This window comes from Lagenorhynchus albirostris, chromosome 3 (assembly GCF_949774975.1).
Source record: "Lagenorhynchus albirostris chromosome 3, mLagAlb1.1, whole genome shotgun sequence".
Lineage (NCBI taxonomy): Eukaryota > Metazoa > Chordata > Mammalia > Artiodactyla > Delphinidae > Lagenorhynchus > Lagenorhynchus albirostris.
Genome location: NC_083097.1, coordinates 154,927,942 through 154,949,901, shown reverse-complemented (window position 1 = coordinate 154,949,901; position 21,960 = coordinate 154,927,942). Strand labels below are relative to the sequence as shown.

At 49.1% G+C, this 21,960-nt stretch overlaps 1 protein-coding gene across 1 annotated transcript in view; it reads right to left on the bottom strand.

Moving 5' to 3' along the window:
- Positions 1-21,960, bottom strand: part of ADAMTS2 (ADAM metallopeptidase with thrombospondin type 1 motif 2) — a 247,397-nt gene that overhangs the window by 24,882 nt on the left and 200,555 nt on the right. The window contains exons 7-12 of the mRNA XM_060144439.1: positions 20,761-20,866; positions 19,973-20,116; positions 19,482-19,614; positions 18,753-18,866; positions 3,363-3,508; positions 293-468 (exon numbers count right to left, since the gene is read on the bottom strand). Of these exons, the coding sequence (XP_060000422.1) occupies positions 293-468; positions 3,363-3,508; positions 18,753-18,866; positions 19,482-19,614; positions 19,973-20,116; positions 20,761-20,866 (819 nt within the window). The remainder of the gene's footprint in view (positions 1-292; positions 469-3,362; positions 3,509-18,752; positions 18,867-19,481; positions 19,615-19,972; positions 20,117-20,760; positions 20,867-21,960) is intronic.

Below are 21,960 nucleotides of genomic sequence, written 5' to 3'. Positions count from 1 at the left end.
GCAGGCTCCGCCCCTGCCCTCCGCCTCAAGGCTGAGCCAGGGTAAATGCGCAACGCTAGCCTTGCCCACTGGGTGGCGAGCACAGGAGCCTGGGGCCAGCTGGGCCCCGCCCTCTTCGCTGCATCCTTGGCCAGGTGCAGTTGCCTGGCTCTTCTGGGATTGTAGTCCTGCCGTGAGCCCCAAGCCGGCAGCCACCCTGCCCAGGGTGGACTCTGCTGGCATGCCCATGCAGAATCAGTGGTCCAGTGAGCCCTGGCCTGTACACTGAATGCTCACTCCCCTTAGGGCTCACCATCCCGGTGCTCGTGGGGCAGCCAGTGGTGCTGGGCGTCACCATGCTCGAAGTATAGGTCCCATTGCCGGCACTGCTCCTCACGGAAGTCAGCCAGGGCGTCAGGGCAGTCCTGGGAGTTGCAGAGCTGGAAATCGTAGGCAAGGCCTGAGCAGGTGCGGCCCCCATTGGCTGGGCTGGAGGAGAAAGCAGAAAGGCCTTGCAGCTCGGTGCCAGGAAGAGGCCAGCACACGGGGTGCCACTTGTGGGATCTGGGGGGAATCCATGATCCTTGGGGGTCAGGGGGCAGCTCTGTTGAGTGAAGGGACACGGCCTTGCCCTGTCCCAGCCGCAGGACCTGGGCTATCCCCCAGCCTCCAGGGCCTTGGGGCATCACTGTAGAAGGCACTGGTAATCCTCTCTCGGGGGCCCCATGGGAAGGGAGCATCTACTCAGCCCCTGTGCACCCCCCACCCCCATCCCAGCTCCTGTAGCTGTGGCGGTGAACCAACAGTGAGCTGTAACAGGGTGTTTAGGTTCTGCTGTGCCTCTGGCCATAAGCCCCAGGGTGGTGGAGCTGCGTGAGCTCCCCTACATCTGGGCCTGGGCCTGGGCCTCACACACGCTGGGAACTCAGAGCAATTCTGAAGTAGTGGAATCTTGTTACAAGTGTTCTTAACAAGTGTCAGGTACACAGTGGGCACTCCATCTCCAGCTTTCCTCCACCTCAAGAAAACTTGGTCCGTGTTTCTGTAATTTCCTTACTTTGTTGAGAACACCAGCAGTCCACAAAGCACTAACCCCACAGGAAAGGCACCAGCTGGTGGCCAACAGGTGCCCATGGCAGGCAGGGTGATGGGGTGTGGCAGGCCTGCACCCTGGGAGGAGCTGGGGAGCTTCAGCCAAGCAGAACCCAAGGCCCCGCCTGAGACTTGGGCAAAAGTCATGTTCTGCTGTGATGATGGATGTATAGCATATAGCACTGTAGAGTGAATGATGGAAGGGGCTGGCTTCCATGAGGCTCCTTGCACAGTGCCATGTTCTCAGGGGAAGTCGGTGGAAATAACAATCCGAGAAATTTGTGGAGAAAGAACCAAGAAGCCTCAGTGTTTGATGGGGACCATGAAAGAAAGGGTGATTTTGAGATTTACACCAGGGCCACTGATGGGACCACAGACCAACGACAATACCAACCAAAGCATCACCAGGAGGGGGTGCAGCCCTGGGTGTAGGTTGGGGAGCTCAGGGGCATCGTGCAGCAGGAAAAAGCAGGAAGGGGTCGGGCTGTCGCGGGAGCCCCGGCCAGCCCAGACAGGAGCCATACAGATTCAAATGGAAATCCATGATAATTCCAAAAGAGAATGTGAGTTGGAGAATTCAGGGGAGGCCAGGGAGGAAGAGAAATTGAAGAGCTTGAGCTCATGCTGTAGATTGTTTGCAGTTCTGCAATCAAAAGAGTGGCGAGGCAAAGAACACAGAGGGAACTCAATCCAGTGAGCGGGGGCCCAGCTGGGAACCTCAGGAGTCTTCACACTGGCCACAGTGTCCCAGGAAAAGCTACTGAGCCAGGGAGCAGCAACTAAAGATGGGGCAGCATAAGGCCCAGCTGTCATCTTCAGGAGGACACAGGAAAGGGGAGGCCCACGGGGCGCACTGGCATTGCTGTGGGGCTTGTGGGCTCTGAAATGCTCTGGGCGCTGCAGCTGTGCGTATTCCCCACAGATGCAAGTGAGGCTGGCATAAATGAATCGTGCTCAGAGCTCTGTGCGGGGCATCTGTGTTGTCTGATGGTCACTGATGTGCACGGAATGCTGGCACTGACCAGGGGTTAGCTACTCTCCAGGCCCAACGGTGTTTGTGAACAGATGGAATGGCAGGCAGTTCTGGCAGTTTTGCTCACGTCACTGCTGCCCCTGTCCCTTGCTGCCACCAAGAAGGCTGAACCAGCCAGAGGGGTAAGAAAATCCCTAGAGTGCGCAGGTGGGGAGGGACAGAACATAGAACACCCAGAACCTGCATGATCTCCCCCAGGGCCAGACCCGGGGGTGAGTCCCCTGGACCCCAAGAGCCCAGCATCAGACACCACGAGGAGTCAGGGCCTGGTGGGGGGAGAGAGGGGTTGTCAGGCCAGATCTGCTCTTCTGACTGTGCACCCTGGACCAGAACCTGGAAGGCCTCACCCAGCACACTGTAGCCTCTGAGCTTCTAACTTCTTGTCTTGTCAATCTCATCTTGAGGCAAGTGTAATAGCCCTAGGGGAGCTCTGAGGATAGCACAGGGGATGCGGCCTGCCTGGGAGGCAGGAAGGGGAGCATGGATGGAGGTGGGAGTCCAGCGGGCCTTCAGGCAGCCTCTCCAGGCTGTTTCTCCCCTGGGCAGCTGGGAATGGGTGGCATGTCACTGACCCTGCCTCTTGCCTGATTGCAAACAGCTGCTCTCCTGCTCAGGCTCCCGGCATCCTGGGGCCCGAGAGAGCCCTCCTCTTTAACCCCATTGCCCCATCTCTGTTCCGCCTCCTATTCTTCTTCTTTTTTTTTTTTTTTTTTTTGTGTGTGGTACGCGGGCCTCTCATTGTTGTGGCCTCTCCCGTCGCGGAGCACAGGCTCCGGACACGCAGGCTCAGCGGCCATGGCTCATGGGCCCAGCCGCTCCACGGCATGTGGGATCCTCCCGGACTGAGGCACGAACCCGTGTCCCCTGTATCGGCAGGCGGACTCTCAACCACTGCGCCACCAGGGAAGCCCTCACCTCCTATTCCTGATGCCCTCAACCAAGAAGAGCAGAGGAGGTCGGTGTCTAGAGTAGGATGCAGGCCAAGTGGGAGGAATGGCCCTAGGCCACCAGGTCAGAAGACCAGGTTTCCAAGTCTCCAGAGCTGGCTCTGGCCCCAGCAGGCTATGTGGCATGAGCCCTCCACTCTCTAAGTCTCAGTCCCTCCCAGGAAGATGAGAAGGGGCCAGAGCTGCCTGCCCTCACATCGTCTCCAGAACTGACATCCGCAGGGGCCTTGCAGGATAGGGTTGGCTAGCAAGGGCCCTTGGGGACCACAGCTGCCACCGAGGAAGGCTGGGAAACATCAGGGCCAACTCACTGTGGGTTGTCGCACTGACGGGTCCTGAACTTCACACCTGTGCCGCAGGTACGTGAGCAGGAGCCGAAGGGACTCCAGGCGCCCCAGTTGCCATCTCGCTTGAGGATGTCAGGTGTCAGCCAGATGCAGTGTCCTTTAAAGCAGTGCTGAAAGACAGAAGGTCACATGCCCCCCACCCTTCAGCTGCAGTGCTCGTGATGACTGCCTGGCCCTCGAGGCACAGGGAGAACAGGCCCTACTCACCCCTAGAAGCTCAGAACTTCGCTGGGAGGCATGGTAAGGTGTTGGCCCACCCAGCTTCCCCCGACCACCACCCTGGTCTCCCACCATCCTCAGTGCCTTGTTCAGCCAACTCTGTCCCCGCAGCCAAAGCCCATCCCACACCGTGTCTGCAGGATGAAAACCCCGACCTGGTGTGCCCACACAGCGCCATTCATAAAGATGTAAGCGGCACATCAAGCCAGTGACTCTAGAGACATGTAAGGTCTACTGTTTAAGTAAAAATAAGCAATTTAAAAGAAATATGGAAACGAAGGATAGGTGATATGTTGACATGGTAAAAATTCATGAATATAGTAAGTAAAACACTGGAGTAGAGGAAACTCAGGTCTACAACTTGAATCTATCACTAGTCCAGAGAGGAAGCTTATACAATTTAGGGCCCATTTGAATAAGATTGCAAAATTAAAAATACTAAGTTTGGTATAAAATGGAATATTGATTTAGAATTAGAAAATATAAAACGAAAAATTTAAAAACTGACAAATACCACAAACCACCAAAAACAGAGAACAATGATTTTTTTCAAATTGATTGATGGACACAACATTTCCTGCAGTTCTAACTGTATACTCTTTCATGCCCTCTTCATATGACAATAATTTTGTAGGATTGTATTCCACAGGGAGAATAGAAAGATAATGCAGTCATTCCTCAGCAAGCTTTTTCTGTAAGGGCCAGATAGTAACTGTTTTAGTCTTTGCAGGCTACGTGCTCACTATTTCAACTATTCAACTCTGCCATTAGAGCATGAAAGTGGCTACAGACAACATATAAATGAATGGATATGGCTGCATTCCAGTAAAACTTTGTTTACAAAAGCAGGCAGCAAATGGAAACTTCTAGAAGGAGCTGTAAGAAATTTGGTGAACCCTCTCCTCAGTAAAACAGCTATTTAACTGGTGAAAATTATTTTCTAAACAAACCATTTAAATTATCTGGACAACAATTACTGACTGTATAGCATGGGGAACTATATTCAATATTTTTTAATAACCTATAATGGAGAAGAATCTGAAAAAGAATATATATAACTGAATCATTTTGCTGTAAACCTGAAACTAACACAATATTGTAAATCAACTATACTTCAATTAAAAAAAATAAAGTATCTGGAAATTGTCCTAAGGTCAATACAACAAATGGAGAGAATTTACTAAATCTTGGTAAGAATAGTAAAAGTCTATACATTTGAGCCACAACCCTCTCCCATTCCTTCCCCATCTCAGTTGTGATGGAGGCTTTACTGCCTAAAAGACAGAGGTCTTCGTCTCCTCAGCTCCCAGTCTAGGGCTATAGTTTCACCCTGGGAAAGGCAGGCCACTGGCATCTCCCATACCTCCCAACACTGTGTTGCAGAAAATCTGCTCCAGTCAGGGAACTCCCTTTGCCCACCCAGTCCTCACTCCCAGACTGGAGGCTCTACTCCAGGTATGGCAAACCAAGAATACAGTACTCTAGTAGCCCCTTCTCTGGCTTCCTTGTAGGGCAGAGGTTCCATGCTGAAAGGGAAAAGCCAAGAAGACTAGAAGCTACTATCTCTATCCAGTGACCTATTCGTAGACCAGGAGTGTCACTCTGTAAGTGGACCACCCTGCTCCTAGCTCCAGCGCAGTGGTGCAGTAGTCTTCCCAGAGGGAGAGGCAGAACTGAGAGCTCCATAGCTCACCCTAAGAGGACTAACTTTATTTGGAACAGAGCATGAGGAAGTTCATGCCTAAGGGCATTGTCAAAAACAATAGAAATCTTGGTAGTGAGCAACTAAGAGGAGGCCAGTAGCTCCACAATACTAGTAAGCAACAAGTAAAATGGTAAACCAACTAGAAGTGTAACCAGGGAAAAGACAGCTAAGAGCCCTCCTGGAGTCTGAGCAAGCCTCAAACACTGGTAATACCCTGCCTCTGTGAAGGGTCCAGAATCTGATTAGGTCAGGCTGTAGACAAGTTGTACCCCAGGGCAACTGTATCAAAAACAATACAGCATCAGCTAGCAGCTAGTGAAAGCTAATTGGATGTGATAACAATAGAGGCAGAACAGCCAGAAGTTTAGATGGAAGATCAAAGAAAGAGACAAAGAGAACCTGGCTAATCCCACTGTTCTGGGGGTGGAGGTGGGAAGCTGTGTGGCCCGGGTGACTATGCATATGCCCAAGGCTGTGATCTCTGAGGGGCAATATCAACAGCTGCATGCTGCAGGGCAAATAAAATTTATTGAAACAGTGCATCCAAGTCACTAAAGAAATAAACAGGTAAACAAGCAAACAACAGCACAACAAGGTCTAGGGGAATCACTATCCAAAGTTTCTTCAATGTATCATCTAAAATGTCCAGTTTCAACAAAAATTTCTGAGACGTGAAAAGAAACAGGAAAGTGAAATCTATACACAGGAAAGTAAGCAGGCAACAGAAGCTGCCTTTGAGGAGTCCCAAATGTTAGAATTAGCAGACAAAAATTTCAAAATAGCTATTATAAATATGTTCAAAGAACAAAAGGAAACCATGTCTAAAGAACAATGCCTCACCAGATGGCATCAGGAAAGAGACAGAAACTAAAAAACACAAACAAAAAGAAATTATGTAGTTTAAAAGTAAAAAAACAAATGAAAAATTCACTAGAGGGCTCAGTAGTAGATTTGAGCTGACAGAAGACTCCATGAACTTGAATATAGATCAATAGAAATTATGCAATCTGAAGAGAAGAGGGGGAAAAAAATAAAGAAAAATGAACAGAGCCTCTGAGAAACATGGAAGACCATAAGTTCACTGAAATGTGCACAGTAAAAGTGCCAGAAGAAGAGGACACAGAGAAAGGAGTAGAAAATATTCAAAGAAATAATGTTTGAAAACTTCCAAAATTTGATTAAAAACATTAACATACACATCCAAGAAATTTAACCAAGTAAGGTAAATGCAAAGAAATCCACACCCAGACACAATATAGTCAAATATAGAAAGACAAAGGTAAAATGTCAAAAGAAGCAAAAGAAAAATGGCTCACTGGAAGCCCAATAAGATTAACAGCTGACTTTAATCAGAAATAATGGAGGCCAGAGGTAGTGGTGTCAACCAAGAATCATATCCAACAAAACTACCTCTCAACAATGAAAGTGAAATAAAAATATTCCCAGATAAACAAAAACTGGGAGAATTCATCGCTAGCAGAACTGCCATATAAGAAATACTAAATTAGGAGTTTGGGATTAACATACACACACTACTATATATAAAATAGATAACCAACAAGGACCTACTGTATAGCACAGGGAACTCTACTCAATATTCCATGATAAACTATATGGGAAAAGAAACTGAGAAAGAATGAATATATGTATATGTATAACTGAATCACTATGCTATACACCTGAAACTAACACAACACTGTAAATCAACTATACTCCAATAAAATTGTAAAAAAAGAAATACTAAAGGGAGCTATTTAGGCTAAAAGCAAGTGACACCAGAGAATAATTCAAATCCACATGAAAAGACAGAGTTCTGGAAATGGACAAATTTCTAGAAAGACACAGACTACCAAAACTGATTTAATAAGATCTAAAAATTGGAATAGACCTATAACAAGAGATTGAATTAGTGATTTAAAACTTCTCACAAAAAATAGCCAAAGCCAGATGACTTCACTGATAAATTCTACCGAATGCTTAAAAAAATTAATACCAATCCTTCAAAAACTCTTTCAAAAAACGGAAGAGAAGATTTTCCCAATTCATTCTATGAGGCTAATATTACCCCAATACAAAAATCAAAGATGTCAAAAGACAAAAACTACAGAACAATATCTCATGAAAATAGACTTAAAAATTCTTCAACAAAATTCTAGCAAATCAAATCCATAGTAAAAGATTATATGCCATTACCAAGTGAAATTTATCCTAGGAATTCAAGGTTTAACATCTGAAAATCAATCAATGTAATAAACCATATCATCAGAATAAAGGAAAAACTGTATGATTACCTCAAGGCTCAAAAGATAAAACTGGCAAAATCCAACATCCTTTCCTGAAAAAAGCACTCAAAAGACAGGACTAGAAGTTCCTCAAGCTGATAAAGGACATCAGTGAAATACCCCAGCTAACATCATGCTTAATGGTAAAAGAATGAACGCTTTCCCCCTAATCAGACGCAAGACAAGGGTGTCTGATCACACCACTTCTAGTCAACATTGTACTGAACGTTCTAGCCAGGACAATTAGGCAAGAAAAAGAAGTAAAGGGCATCCAGATTGGAAAGGAAGAAGTAAAACTATCTCTATTTGCAGATGAATTGACCTTCTATATAGCAAGTCCTACGGAAACCACTAAAAAACTATTAAAGTTAATTTAAAAAGTTCAGTGAGATTGCAAGATTCAAGGTCAATATACAAAAATCTATTGTATTTCTATAAACTAGCAATGAATGAACTGAAAATGAAATTAAGAAAACAATTCTATCAGGGACATAGAGAACAGACTGGTGGTTGCCAAGGGGGAGGGGGGTGGGAGAGGGTTGGATTGGGAGTTTGGGATTAGCAGATGCAAACTGGTATATATAGAATGGATAAACAACAAGGTCCTACTGTATAGCACAGGGAGCTATATTCAATATCCTGTGATAAACCATAATGGAAAAGAATATGAAAAAGAATATATATATATATATATATTTGTATAACTGAGTCACTTTGCTGTACAGCAGTAAGTAACAACATTGTAATTCAACTAAGAAATTAGAAGTATTTTGAGTTAAAAAAAGAAAACAATTCTATTTACAATAGCATCAAAAAAAAGAAAAAGAAAAAAACCTTAGGAATAAATTGAAGAAAAAAATGCAAAACTAGTACACTGAAAACTACAAAACATTGTCGAAAGAAACCGAAGATCTAAGTAAATGGAAAGACATCCCATGTTCATGGATCAGAGTTTAATATGGCAGCACAGTCATACCTCAGAGATACTGCTGGTTCGGTTCCAGACCACCACAATTAAGCAAATATCAAAATAAGGAGGGTCACATGAAATTTTTTGGTTTCCCAGTGCATGTCAAAGTTATGTTTACACTATACTGTAGTCTATTAAGTGTGCCATTATGTCTTAAAAAAACAATGTACATATCTTTTTTTTTTTTTTTTTTTTGGTGGTACGCGGGCCTCTCACTGTTGTGGCCTCTCCCGTCGCGGAGCACAGGCTCCGGATGCGCAGGCTCAGTGGCCATGGCTCATGGGCCCAGCCGCTCCGCGGCATGTGGGATCTTCCCGGACCGGGGCATGAACCTGTGTCCCCTGCATCGGCAGGCGGACTCTCAACCACTGTGCCACCAGGGAAGCCCAACAATGTACATATCTTAATTTAAAATATTTTATCGCTAAAAAATGTACATATCTTAATTTAAAATATTTTATCTCTAAAAAATGGTAACCATCAACTGATAATGCAGGGCTGCCACAAACTTTCAATTTGTAAAAAAAAAAAAGTAATGTCTGCAAAGCACAATAAAGCAAAGTCCAATAAAACGAGGGATGCCCCTACTCCCCATATTGATCTGTAGATTCAATGCAACACTTATGCTGGAATTTTGCAGAAATTGAGAAACAGCTCCTAAAATTCATATCAAATGTCAAAGGATCAGAAATAGCCAAAACAATCTTTAGAAACAACAAAGTGGAAGGACTCAGACTTCTGTATTTCAAAGCTTACCACAAAACTACAATGATCAAGACAGTGTGGCCCTGCCATAAGGACAGACAAAATTATTCATGGAACAGAATGCAGAGTCCCTAAAAGAACCTTTACATATGATCAACTGATTTTTAACAAAGGTACCAAGTGATTCAATGGAAAAAGAATAGCTTCTTCAACAAATGGTGCTGAGACAACTGGATATTCACATGCAAAAGAATAACACTGGACTCTTTCCTCACACCTTACACAAATATTAACTGAAAATGGATCATAGATCCAAATGCAAGAGCAGGAATACATCTTCTTGACCTAATGGCAATGGTTTCTTAGTTACAACACCAAAACACGAGTGACAAAAGAAAGAATATCTAAATTGGACTTCACCAAAGTTAAAAGCTTTTGTACATCAAATGATACGATCATGAAAGTGAAAAGACAACCCACATAATGGGAGAAAATATTTGCAAACCATATATCTGAGCAGTCTGATAAGGGATTTGTACCCAGAATGTATAAAGAATGATTATAACTTGATAATAAAAAGATACCTCAATTAAAAAATAAGCAAAGGATAATGAATAGACATTTATCCAAAAAAGATATATACAAGTTGCCATTAAGTCCATGTAAAGGTGCTCAAAACCACAATGAGATAACACTTCACATCTACTGGGATGGTTATAATAAAAACACAGGTAATAAGGTTTGGTGAGGACGTGGAGAAATTGTTAGTAGGAATGTAAAAAGGTACAGCTGCTTTGGGAACGAGTTTGGCAGTTTCTCAAAATGTTAAAAATAGTGTTACTATAAGAGCCAACAATTCCACTCCTAGACACATATTCAAGAAAAATGATACATCCACGCAATAACTTGAACACAAATGTTGATAGCAGCATTTCCCATAATAGCTGAAAAGAGGCAGCAGCTCAAATGTCCATCAACTAATAAATGGATAAATAAAAAACAGTATATGTATACAATGAATTATTATAGAGCAACGAAAAGGAATAAAGTACTGACACATAATACAACCTGGATGAACCATGAAAACATTATGCTAACTGAATGAAGCCAGTCACAGAAGGATGCACTTTGTACAATTCCATTTGTATGAAATGTTCAGAAGAGGCAAATCTAAGGAGACAGAAAGTAGATTAGTGAGAGGATTAAGGGGGAGGGGGGATGAATCGGAGTGACTGCTAATGGTTACGGGGCTTCTCTTTGGAGCGACAAAAATGTTCCAAAATTTGATTGTTGTGATGGCTGTACAACTCTGTGAATATACTGAAAACCATTGAATTGTACATTTTAAATGGGTGAATTTAAATGTGAGTCACATCTTGATGAAACTGTTAGGGGAAAATAAAACAGGCGGCAGGTGGGGTTGGTATGTGTGCTCTAGCCTGCTCTAGAAGGTTGAGCAAAATATTTTTTAATTTTCAGTAATTTAGAGAAGTTATTGGTGATGTTATGTGAACATGTAGATGATCAAATTTGCTATCTAGTGTGCTTCTGGATATGGATTTCAGGGTATTTCAGGTTTTCTTGGTCAGAGCCTGATTTAAAATGCTTTTTGGATTAGCAACTCAGTAACTGTTGCTGTCAACATTCTTATTGTAGGGGCAATATTCTGAGCTTTGCATTGCCTTTGATGTTGTCAACATTTCATGTCAAAATCAGAAAGAAGTTTAAATGCTTTTCCAATGTGTTCATCTGATTCCCTCCTCTTCATTAACTGCATTGTTAAATGCTTCAAGAGCCTGTTACTTATTTCGCTTTGATATTTATCTCTTCCTCCTAATGAATGCTTTAGTTTGATATGAAAACTTATTTCGTTATAATTAAATTTTTGAAGTCAGATTTATTGCTACTGATTTCTTTACTCATTTTAAACTTTTATTTATTTTCTACTGATTTTTATCTGAATTTTCTTTAATAAATATATTTGAAAATGGTAAAAGAAGGTATCTTTATACATATATCTAAATCAGAAGTCTGTCGTTTCTCCCTTACTTTATTGAAGCATTCTGAAACAACTTTCAAAATTGCAGTTAAACTAGTAACAGCTTTATCAACACTTTGAATAAACTTTTTGCATCCCATCTGCATTCAGGTTTCTCTCCTGGACTTTGAAAATTATTTTTAGTGCTCCTTGTGTTTTGTAATGTGTATGTTTGGAGGTCTGGACAGTTTTTAAATAAACGAACCATCTTATTAAACTTAGCATTTCCAAAGAAGTATCCAAGTTGGATCTGTGTTAGTGTCCCATCTACAAGACAAACCCCAAAAGAAAACAAACTATTGCAAAGATAGAAGTAATCACAACCTCTAGTATATGTGAGGCCCCTTTTCTCCAATCAATTGAGGAGACTGTGCTAAACACAGCACATATTCTGCAACAACCCTGGGTGAGTTGGCACAGAGGCAGTAAGAGTATTTCTAGAAGCTATTCTTACACCTGTATAGAAACAACAACCTAACCGTACACATAAGGTACTAAAAACCATGTAAATAAACCAATAAATATAGCCCAAATCCAATTTATCCTTAGCCAAAGCCACAAAACACCCACGGCCCCTCTAATGTCAACAGGAGAAATGTATCAGAGAGGAAGGAGGAGTGATCCTAATTGATTATGGTCAGTGAAAAGATATGACCATGTGAACACATGGTGAGGCCTGTCCCAGGGCCCTGGAAGGGGCTTATGCAAGTATGGGGCCCTGAAGCTTATACATCGTCAGCTTCATGGTAAACCCATCTCTGCTCCCTTCTCAAAACCTTCTGGGGTTCCCCACTGCTGCAGGATTTAGACTAGCCCTGTGGCCTGGCTCCTACACACCAACCCTGCTCCATCTCCCACTGCCACACCAGGCACGGGAGCACTGACTGCTCTCTGAACAGACCACGCTGCCTTTGGAAGCTCCTCTGCGAAAGAAGCCCTAGCGCCATTTCCTTCCCCACCCCTGCAGTAATGCAGGGATCCCCCTGCAGAACAGAGACGCTCACTCCCCCAGCTGTGGAGAGCTGCTTGTTGCTCATGGCTGACAGTTGAATCCCTTTATAGGAAATGCCCTCAGCCAAAGACAGCTGCCTAGCCCAGAGTCATGCCCTTTTCCTGGGGACAGCCACGGCCAGAGGTCAAGGTGGGGGACAACTCTGAAAGGCCAGCCCGGAGCGCCGGGCAGGGTAGGCTGAACCTACGTTGTGACCACACCACTGTTCAATGACTCTCTCTCTCTGCAGGTGTTGATACTGAGCATGCTCCTCAGGAAACACCTTGCCATCAGATCTCTGTCTCAGCCCATTTCCAGGGCAGCCAAGCTCCTGTCTCCATGCCCACGTTGCTCCCATGTATCCCTCCTGGTTCTCGGCTCTTGTCTCCCTAGATCTGTGCACATCTCTGCTTGGGAGCCCACCTTGCCTCTTCTTCCTTACACAGGCCTCTCACTCCTCCCAACCAGGCCTGCCTTTGCACCAGTCTGAGCCCACAGGAGGCTCTGCAGAGGCTGCCATTCCCTGGATTCTCCTTCCCGGGCTCTGGGCAAGTGATCAAGGGCTCCACCACCACCAGATTGGGCACCCGGGCACATGGCCAACAAACACAGTCATGAGCTACCTGGGGTCCGGCAGGCCTGGCTCCAGGTCACCAGTGATGCTGTTCACATCCTTCCCGGGCCACAGTTACCTCATCTCTCACCTCAGAGCTCCCCTCACTCAACCAGGGAAGGGAAAGACCCACAGAAATTCTTGCTAGTGTCCCCCTCAGCTGGTGGAGCAAGGGGAGGGCTGGAAGGAAAGGAGGAGGGCCCAGGCAGAGGAATGCTGTGGACTGAATATTTGTGTGCCCCAAAATTCACATGTTGAAGCCTAAACCCAAAGTGATGGTATTAGAATATGGTGCCTTTGGAAGGTGATTAGGGTGCAGCCCTCATGAATGAGATTAGTGCCTTTAAAAGAAGACAAGAGAGAGATGATTTCCCTCTCCAAAATGTGAGGACAGGGAGAGAAGATGGCATCTGCAACCCTCACCAGAATCCGACCATGCCGACACCCTGATCTCGGATTTCCAGCCTCCAGAACTGTAAGGAATAAGTGTCTGTTGTTTAAGGCACCCTAGTCTCTGGCTTTTTGTTATAGCAGCCCCCATCGACTAAGACAAAGAGGATGGGAAGGGTCCTGGCACCTCTGAAGGTTGTGACGGGGTCCAGCCTCTAAATCACTGGTGGGCATGGGAACCAAGGGCCGGGGGGATGGCAGAGGCCACATAGTGGTCCCCCTGTCCCCACTGAACAAATTGGTCCCCAGTTTGTAAATGGGGAGCTGGGCATGGGACAACTCAGGACACTCCACAGGCCTATGGTGTGATGGATCACCTCCTCCGCAGACTTGGGTCCAACCAAACGCACAGAGGCAACACACATGCACTGTAGAAAATATGAAAACAAGGCAAAGCAGAAAGACAGGAAAATCACCCTTAATTCCACCACTCAGCAGCTGTCCCTCTAATATTTGGTTTATTTACTCCTGGATGATGAGCATTTAAAAGAGTGCAATTATCCCAAATGAACAATTTTATACTCTGATGCCTCAGTGTTATTATAAAAGAAACATGTTTAATATTATTAAAATGCTTTATAAACGTATGTTTAAATGCCTACAAATATTTCATCCAATAGAGAGGTTTAAACATTTAAAAGCACAAAGTCATATGTCATGAGTGAATTCAGAGCCCACACGTACCCATGGACAATCCTGACCAGGGCTGCCTCTGGTACCAGGATAAGTACCACGGAGAGCGCTGGTGCACCTAAGCAGGGCTGGGAACACTGCCAGGTTGGTCTGAAAGCCTGAAAGGCAGACTGTTCTTTTCAGGAAGTGCACATTTAGCATTTCTGAACCACTGTGATCCTGGGTTTCCGTTCTCCACCCGCCAGCATGTCCCAAGCTGGTACCATGTGCCAGGAGCCTGGGATGTGAGGATAACTGAGTTGGACACTTAGGTGACTCACCCGAGGGGTAAAGGATGGCTCAAGGTCACACAATGAGGAGGGAGGACCCAGGGCTTAAACTCCCATGCCCAGCCCGTGCGCTGTCCCTGTGGCTAGGCCTGCCTGCCAGTTCTCGACTATGCAGCAAAACATGGGGCATCACAGGGCCTCTGCACTCTGGATAAGCACCGTGGCACATGTTTCTGAAACAGTCCTTCTGAATTCATGAAAACTTAGGGTGGGCGTTGCTTCCCCAAGACACTGCCGGTGAATGTGAGACACATGAAGGACTCTTCCCTGACAAGTCACACTGACGCAGGAGCCATCCTGACCCAGCTGGATCTGCACCCCGCCCATGACCCTGACCCTGGCTCAGGCAGGGAGGGCAAGGTGAGCCCACAAGCCTGGCCTGCAGGGTAGAGGCACCTGGGGGGACCCTCTGTGCTTGGCCTGACCCTGCCTCCAGGGTATCCAGGGCATACACTGTGTGGCCACAGGGCGCACCTGTCTGAGAGCAGATCTGAGCCATGTCCCCAGCACCCTGGACAGGACAGGTGATGAAGCAGGCTCAGGAACAGCCATCATCAGTTCAATCAGTCCTTCCCTCCCTCCCACCATCACCCAGTCTCCTGCGGAGCCGTGTGTGTTAATCGGGTCTTTTGTTTTCTGGATTCTGATGCTTCGACTTCTGGGCCTTGCTGACCCTGGGGGCACTGTCCCTCCCAGGGTTAGCCAGTTCCTAGAAATAGTAAACAACTCATCCACAAGTGCAATTTTCAAGTGCAAACCAATCAATCCAGAGCGCACAGAGCCACCTCCTTCATCAGGGCTCCTAAATTCCAGGCCACCATCCTCCATCCTAATCACTCCTAAATTCCAGGCCACCATCCTCCATCCTAATCACATCCTAATCATCCTAATCACTCCATCCTCCATCCTAATCACGCCAGTCAGGTACCAGACAACTAGGGGCAGCCCCTATGGCCCAGAGCCCACTGAAATTATTCACAGCAGCCAAACCTAAGCCTGCTTACCTTGCCTTGCCATTCCTTTCTGCAGAAACTGAAGTTCCTGCCGCCCTCCGCTCTCCAACTGATCCTGATGCTTCCCTGTGTGCCCGACAGCCCCCCCCGCCCCCCTGCCACGGTGTGGTGTGGCCCCTCCCTTTGGGATTTGTGAGGAACACACTATCTTGTCAATGGCAATTGTCTTGATCTGTTGGCCCTACTGTACCTCAACTTTTCTACTAACACATTATATTTTAAAACATCATGCTCCTCTCATCCACCCTCCCCAGCCGTCCTCATCATGTTCCCACCCAATGAGGTCCCCCCGCCTGAAGCACTGGTCCCACGTCTCTCCATCCTTTGAGATTTGGCTGGGGCCGCTGACCAGAAAGCCTCTCTGAGCTCCCGACAGGCCCCTCCCCAGCCCGTTCCTCACCACCATGTCATGGCTGCCTCGTCACGTTCGTGGCCAGCCCCCACAGACAGCGAGGTCTGATGGAGGCAGAGGGAGCCTGACACATGGATGGATGGATGGATATGAAGCTGAGGTGACTAATCAGCCTAATCCTCAGGTCCGCTGCCCACATCTATGTCCAAGAGCAACGAGCTCACCTCTCCCCTCTCAACCAAACACGCCTGCCCACAACTCCTGATTCCATGAGAAAGCCGTGTGCCCACTGGCCCTCATCCCTCTCCACTTGATCTCACCAACACATGCACTCTGCACCCTTCACACCCCATTGTGGGAACCCAGGCAGACAATGAAAAAGCCATCCAACTGAGGGGCAGGCAATGGAGTTGGCTCATCTGTAGTTTTGTTCCTTCTCCCCAGGTCATCTCTGCGGATGGAATATAAATACATTTTTCCATCTCTGGGAAATGGTGGGTGTAGGAAACTGTGAGTAAGCAGGGATATAATCCAGTGCTGGAGGCCAAGAGGGGAGAATGCGCTTGGGATGACCCACTGTGGACATGAGGACCCCAGGCAGAGCCTGAGTGCTGTGTGACCCCCTGCCAGGGGTCTTGCAATGGGAGCAAAGAGGGACGGAAAGGGACAGCTGAGCTTGGCAAAGCCCTGGTCCCTGAGATGACCTGCTATTTCTCCAACCTGCCTAGACTTTCCCCCTGCTCCCTTCTGCCTCTCCTCTCTCCTGGGCCCTGTGGCTGTTCTTGCAGGAAAGGGAGAGACAAAGGATGATTGCTTTCCAAATATAAGATTACATTGCAATAAGAAACTCATAGAGGCAGAGGATTCTGATAGGCCCCCTGGGAGGTGCCCTTTCCGTCCTCCTCTCTCCCCCTTCCCATCCTCCTCTCTCCCTTTGCCCCTCCAGCCCCACTCCACACACACACCAGGAATCCCTCACCTAGGTCAGCTTTCTACCTATGCTCCTTGTGCATGAGGGCAGGCTGAGCTAAGCCCCATCTCCACCCCCTCAATCAGCACAAGACTGTTTTTTAATACATAAAATGATGGGGTTTTTACTGGGCTAAATGAACTAAGGGTCCTACCACCAAAAAGAGTGAAAGGTCGTCACCGAGTCAGTGTTTTCTGTGAGAAAGGGTACTTTGGCCACATCTGCCCACCTTCCTCACCAGACCCCACGCCCACCCCCACCCCCCGCCCAGGAGAAGTGGGCCAATCAGCTGGCGGTCAGGCACTCTTTGGCCCACATTTTGTAGTGGTCAGTGGTCCTGTGGGTGAAGACCAGCCACACACACCCCTGGGCGAGCACACTGTGCAGGGTCTGCTCCCACTCCTTCTCTCCACCCAGGGCTGGACTTGGAGGGGCAGACCGGGGAAGGAGGCCATGCTGAGCTAGTCTCATTCATCAGTTTAGCACTTACTGGGCTCCCCACTGGGGTTATAGCAAATGTTTTGGGGCCCCGTTCCCTCCCTCGAGCTCCTGTGGGGAGCAGGGCTACGAGGTCAGTTCTGGCATTACTAAGTCCCTGGAGTATTTCTAACAACATTTCATTTCCAACTTCTGACAGTTCATTAAGTCTAGGGGCACAGCTAAATCACCCGGGGCACCTCTTAAAAATACCGTCTCCCACGTCTTCTAAGAAACATACGCATGAATGTTCATTAGCGGCACTATTCACAAATACCAAGAGGTGGAAAAAACCCAGATGTCCATCAAACGATAAACAAATGTGCTCTATCCATATAGTGGAATGTTATTTGGCCCTAAAAAGGAATGAAGCACTGATATCTGCTCCAACACAGATGAACCTTGAAGTTATTATGCTAAGTGAAAAAGGCCAGACACAAAAGGCACATATCATATCATTCCACTTACATGAAATTCCAAAATAAGCAAACCCATAGACAGAGAAAGCAGATTAGTGGTTGCCAGGGGCTAGAGAGAGGAGAGAAATGGGGAGCCACTGCTTAATGAAGTCTCCTTGGGCGTGATGAAAAGTTTTGGAAACTAGATAGTGGTGATGGTTGCACAACATTATGAAGGTACTAAAAGCCACTGAAAGTGGTTAAAGTGATGAATTTTAAGTTATGTGAACTTTACCATAATTTTACAAATAAAGAACCAAACAAAACAAGTCTCAGTCCTCATCCCAAATCAAAATCTTCAGGGTGGACCTGGAAATCCATAACTTTAAGAAGCTCTGCCAGGGCTTCTAAAATAAAGCAGAATTTAAGACCTGCGGTGTAGGAACCTCAGGCTCAGGTGGTTTGGGTGCCTTTCTAGGCCTGACTCTGGGGGACATGTGCTGGAGTCCTCTCCTGGGCCTCACTGGGTGCTGCTGTGTCTGCGTGTCTTCCCTGGGCTGACTCCTCCTGGATTAGGCTTAGGCTCACCTGCATAAGCCAGCCCCCTAGCAAGTGCTTGGCGGAGGAGTGGGAGTGAGATTTCATCTGAACCAATGAGAATCAGGCCTGGAGTTTGGGCTGGAAGGAGAAGCCCTTTGTTCTGCTGCTTTGGAAGTAGGAGGTGGGAAGGTGGGAAGAGGGCCTGGGGCAGCAGGCAGGCGCTGGTGGGTGGCCATCCAGCTACCTCCAGGGACAAGTCTGCCCACCAGGGACTAAACACCAAGGCGCCAGAGGATAGAAAGGCCAAGCCTGATGTTGGGTCTGAGGATCCCGTGGTCACCAGAATGTTGGCCAATATTGGCCTCAAGATGAGGTGACCCAGTCCCCCGTAGTGTGCAGGGGGAGGTGGAAGGCTGCTGGAACCCTGAAACTGGTCCTCAGAGGAGGGGATTCCTGCAGTGGGGCTTGAAGCACATTGAGGAACTCTGAGACACCAGGTTCCCTCCCGTAGAAGAAAGAGTGCACGGGGCAGAAGCTGTGGATGGTGGGGTTGTTAGAAATGAGGAAGGGGTCCCCTGAGAAGACCCCTGGCCCCACTCTGAGGGCCCTGCAGGGCCTGTCCCTGGAGATCTGTGCATGTCACAGTGCCTGCCCTCTGCCCCAACTCACCTTGCCAGGTGCACACATGGTCCCATCCAGGGGAGGCCCCTTCTTCGTCTTGCAAAAGTAAGGGTTGTCAGGGTGGCTGCACCACAGCTGCTTGCAAGGGTCAAAGGTCCGGAACTAGAAGAGAGCACCAGCAGCTAGCCAGGCCACCTCCCACTTCAGGGACCCTCCAGGGGTGCCGCCCTGTCACCCAGGGTCCTCTTGCACTGCTGCAGAGCCAGAAATGACTTGTCCACCCATGACAGGCCTGTGTGGTGCCCTGAGCTCTGTGTGATTCTGGGGCTGTGAGGGCCTCGAGCAGACAGTACGGTGCTTCACATCTTTGCAGGCTGCTCGGCCTCCCCGGCCTCCAGACCTTGGTGGCTGCACCTCTCACGGGGCCTGGACAGAAAGCTGGGCACAAGTGTGCTTGGCATGAAGGCTTGGTGGCCTTCCTCTGGCCCAGGCAGGAGGGGCGGTCATTGCAGGGTCCCATGAGCACCCGCTGTTCACCTGCTGAACACTCCACTGCCTCAATCCCTCCTAAAGCCATGTCTGGGCCAGCCAGGAGGGCACTGGGTGCCGACTGGGGAAAGAGCAGTGGGTATGGAGGGAGAGGCTGCTGTTTTGGAGGGCTGCTCCACCCTGTGCCAGGGAGCCACCCAACACCAGCCGCCCCCCAGGAAGCCAGGCCGATCTGGGGCAGACTCCCCCCGCCCAGCCCTTGGAGGTGTCGTGGGCTCCGACACTCACCGCGGTACACATCATGTAGCCAAGGCCGAAGTCAAAGCGGCACTGTTCGTTCATGGAGTAGTGCAGCCCCGGGAGCTGGGGCAGCGCTGGCCAGTCGTGGGTGAAGGGGTCATCCCGCAGGCAGTCATAGGAGCTGGGAGGGGACACATGGGTGCCACAAGCTGCCTTCAACAGGACTGGCCATCCAGCCCAGGAGGCAGCTGAGGCCCCTCATGGAGCCTCGGGGGTGGGCCTGCCTGCACACCCCAGCCCTAGGGTGTGCTGCCTCAGTTTCCCTGCTGCACCTGTTTTCTTTGGCATAAGCTACCCAAGACCAGGCGTCCATTAAAGGTGCAGCTGTCATAACCACTTTCCATCCAAAACCTAGCCCCCAACAATGGGATACCCCCGTCCCGTACTGCTGTCCGCCTCTCCCCTTCCCTGCACCTCAGGCTGGAGGCGCTGAGACCGGCACTTCGGGTTCGTCTTTGGGAGACACAGGTGGTACTCACTGCAGGTAGCGGCTCAGCTCCTGCTGGCTGCAGCGGGACCAGTGGAAGCGATGGAAGGCTGCCTGCACCAGGGGCGCCATGATGCTGCCCAACCGCACCTCATCACCGCAGCGGTTGCCCTGCCCATCATGCTCCATGCCCAGCCTGTGCGGGAAGACAAGGCAGCCTCACTGGACCCTCACCTGGCCGCACTCACCTGTCAGCTCCACCCCACCCTAATGCTCAGAGGGCACCCCTAACCTCCCCGAGCTGCCCCCCCACCTTAGTTGGCTTGGTCTGCCCTGAGCAAGGTGGTACCCATTTGCTACCAGCTAACTTTAAAGTCAGGGGCACTCTGAGGTGACAGCATCCAGCAGCAGCCCCCTCAGGTATCCTGTCCCCAAGGCAGAGCACTGTTACGTGAGAATGCAGTGGAGGCAGAGGCAGCCACAGCCTCTCTACACACCCAGCAGCATGCGCACCCAGGCGGAGTAACTTCCCCAACTCCAGCTCTGTGCTCCTGGGGAAGGCTCCCTCAGAGCCTCAGTTACACATCTGTAAAATGGGGTAAGAAGAACCCCCCCACCCTGCCCAGGTGCTTGAATGGCACAATGGGTGGAAAGCCCCCAGCTCCTGCCTGGGGCCTTCAGCAGAAAGTGGCCTCCAGCTCGTCCTGTGCAGCACGGAGGCAGGACATCACATCCCAAGGGCTTTTCATACAGGGCCTGTCCCTCTCAGGGCGCAGAGGAGAAGCGGGGCCCTTTGAACCCCGACCTTCCTCAGACAACAAGGATGGTGAGTCCACTTACACGTGGCCAGTCTCGTGGGCCACCACGAATGCTGAGGAGAAGCCGTCCTCGTGGTTCAGGGTGCAGCTGCGGACAGGGTGGCACATCCCAGTGACAGGAGCATAGCCTGGAAGGGGACAAAGGCTGGCTCCAGGTCCCAGGCTCGGAGCCCTGCCCAAATCTGGGGGCCCTGACCCCAACACTCCCAGAGCGAATGAGCAGAGCCAACTGCCCCCGTGGCTGGCATGGCTCAGGAGACGACCTGTCCCCTCCCCCAGGGCAGCGGGCCTCGGCCCTGCCCGTCTGCGGCCACACCGCAGCAAGCTCAGTTTCCTGAGCCCAGGTCTCACCTGCTAAGGCTTTCTGCCACCTCCTTCCCGCTATTCCCTTTCAGGCCACCTCCCGCGCTCCTCCCCCCGCTTGGCTGGGTGGCCTTCTGGCCCCTGGGTAGCACATTGTCTCCACACCTGCCCCTGGTGCTGCAGGAACCCTGGCCCCGGTGCCCGGAACCATACCCTGAGCCCACTCCCTCGGGACCTTCCCTGGCTCCCTCGTGGTCCATAGGTCCTTCTCTGGGTCCTCAACTGGATGGATTTCCATAGTGCACAGAAGGCTGCAGTGAGGGTGGCCCTGAGCTGTTCCGGGGCAGGTCAGGCAAGGACAGCCAAGGTGCTACGCTGCCCTGCTGAGTCATGCAGAGGGGACTGGCTGCGTGGATTGGGGGGCAGACCAGCCACAGACGACAGGGCCCTCAGAGCCCTCGGAGCCCTTGGCCCGGCAACTCTGCACTCTGACTGAGGAGATTATGAGCCACATTCCTGCTGAGGGGTCCAGGGGTTCTGTCCCGGGCAAGGTGGAGAATGGGGAGGAGCAGCTGCAGCAGGCCAACCCCCGACATGAGATGCCACGGGCCCTCCAGCAGCCCTGTGGGCCCACCCCACCCCTTCAGGGGCTTCTGAAGAGCCACTGAATTCACAGGTAACAGTAAGGAGACACAGTGGGTTTTGCCAGCCCAATTAGAGTGTGTGGTCCAAGGGAGAAGTCGGGAATGGAGCCTGACAGGGAATGAGGGCAGGGCTGAGGAATGAGCCTGAACCACCCAGGCAGGAAGGCCAGGAAGGCCTCCCTGTGGCATGGCTGGTTCGTGGAAGAATGGCCCCCCTTGACTAGGCTGAGCCTGATCATGGGGTGTCTTAAGATGTCCCTAGGGAAGCCTTACAA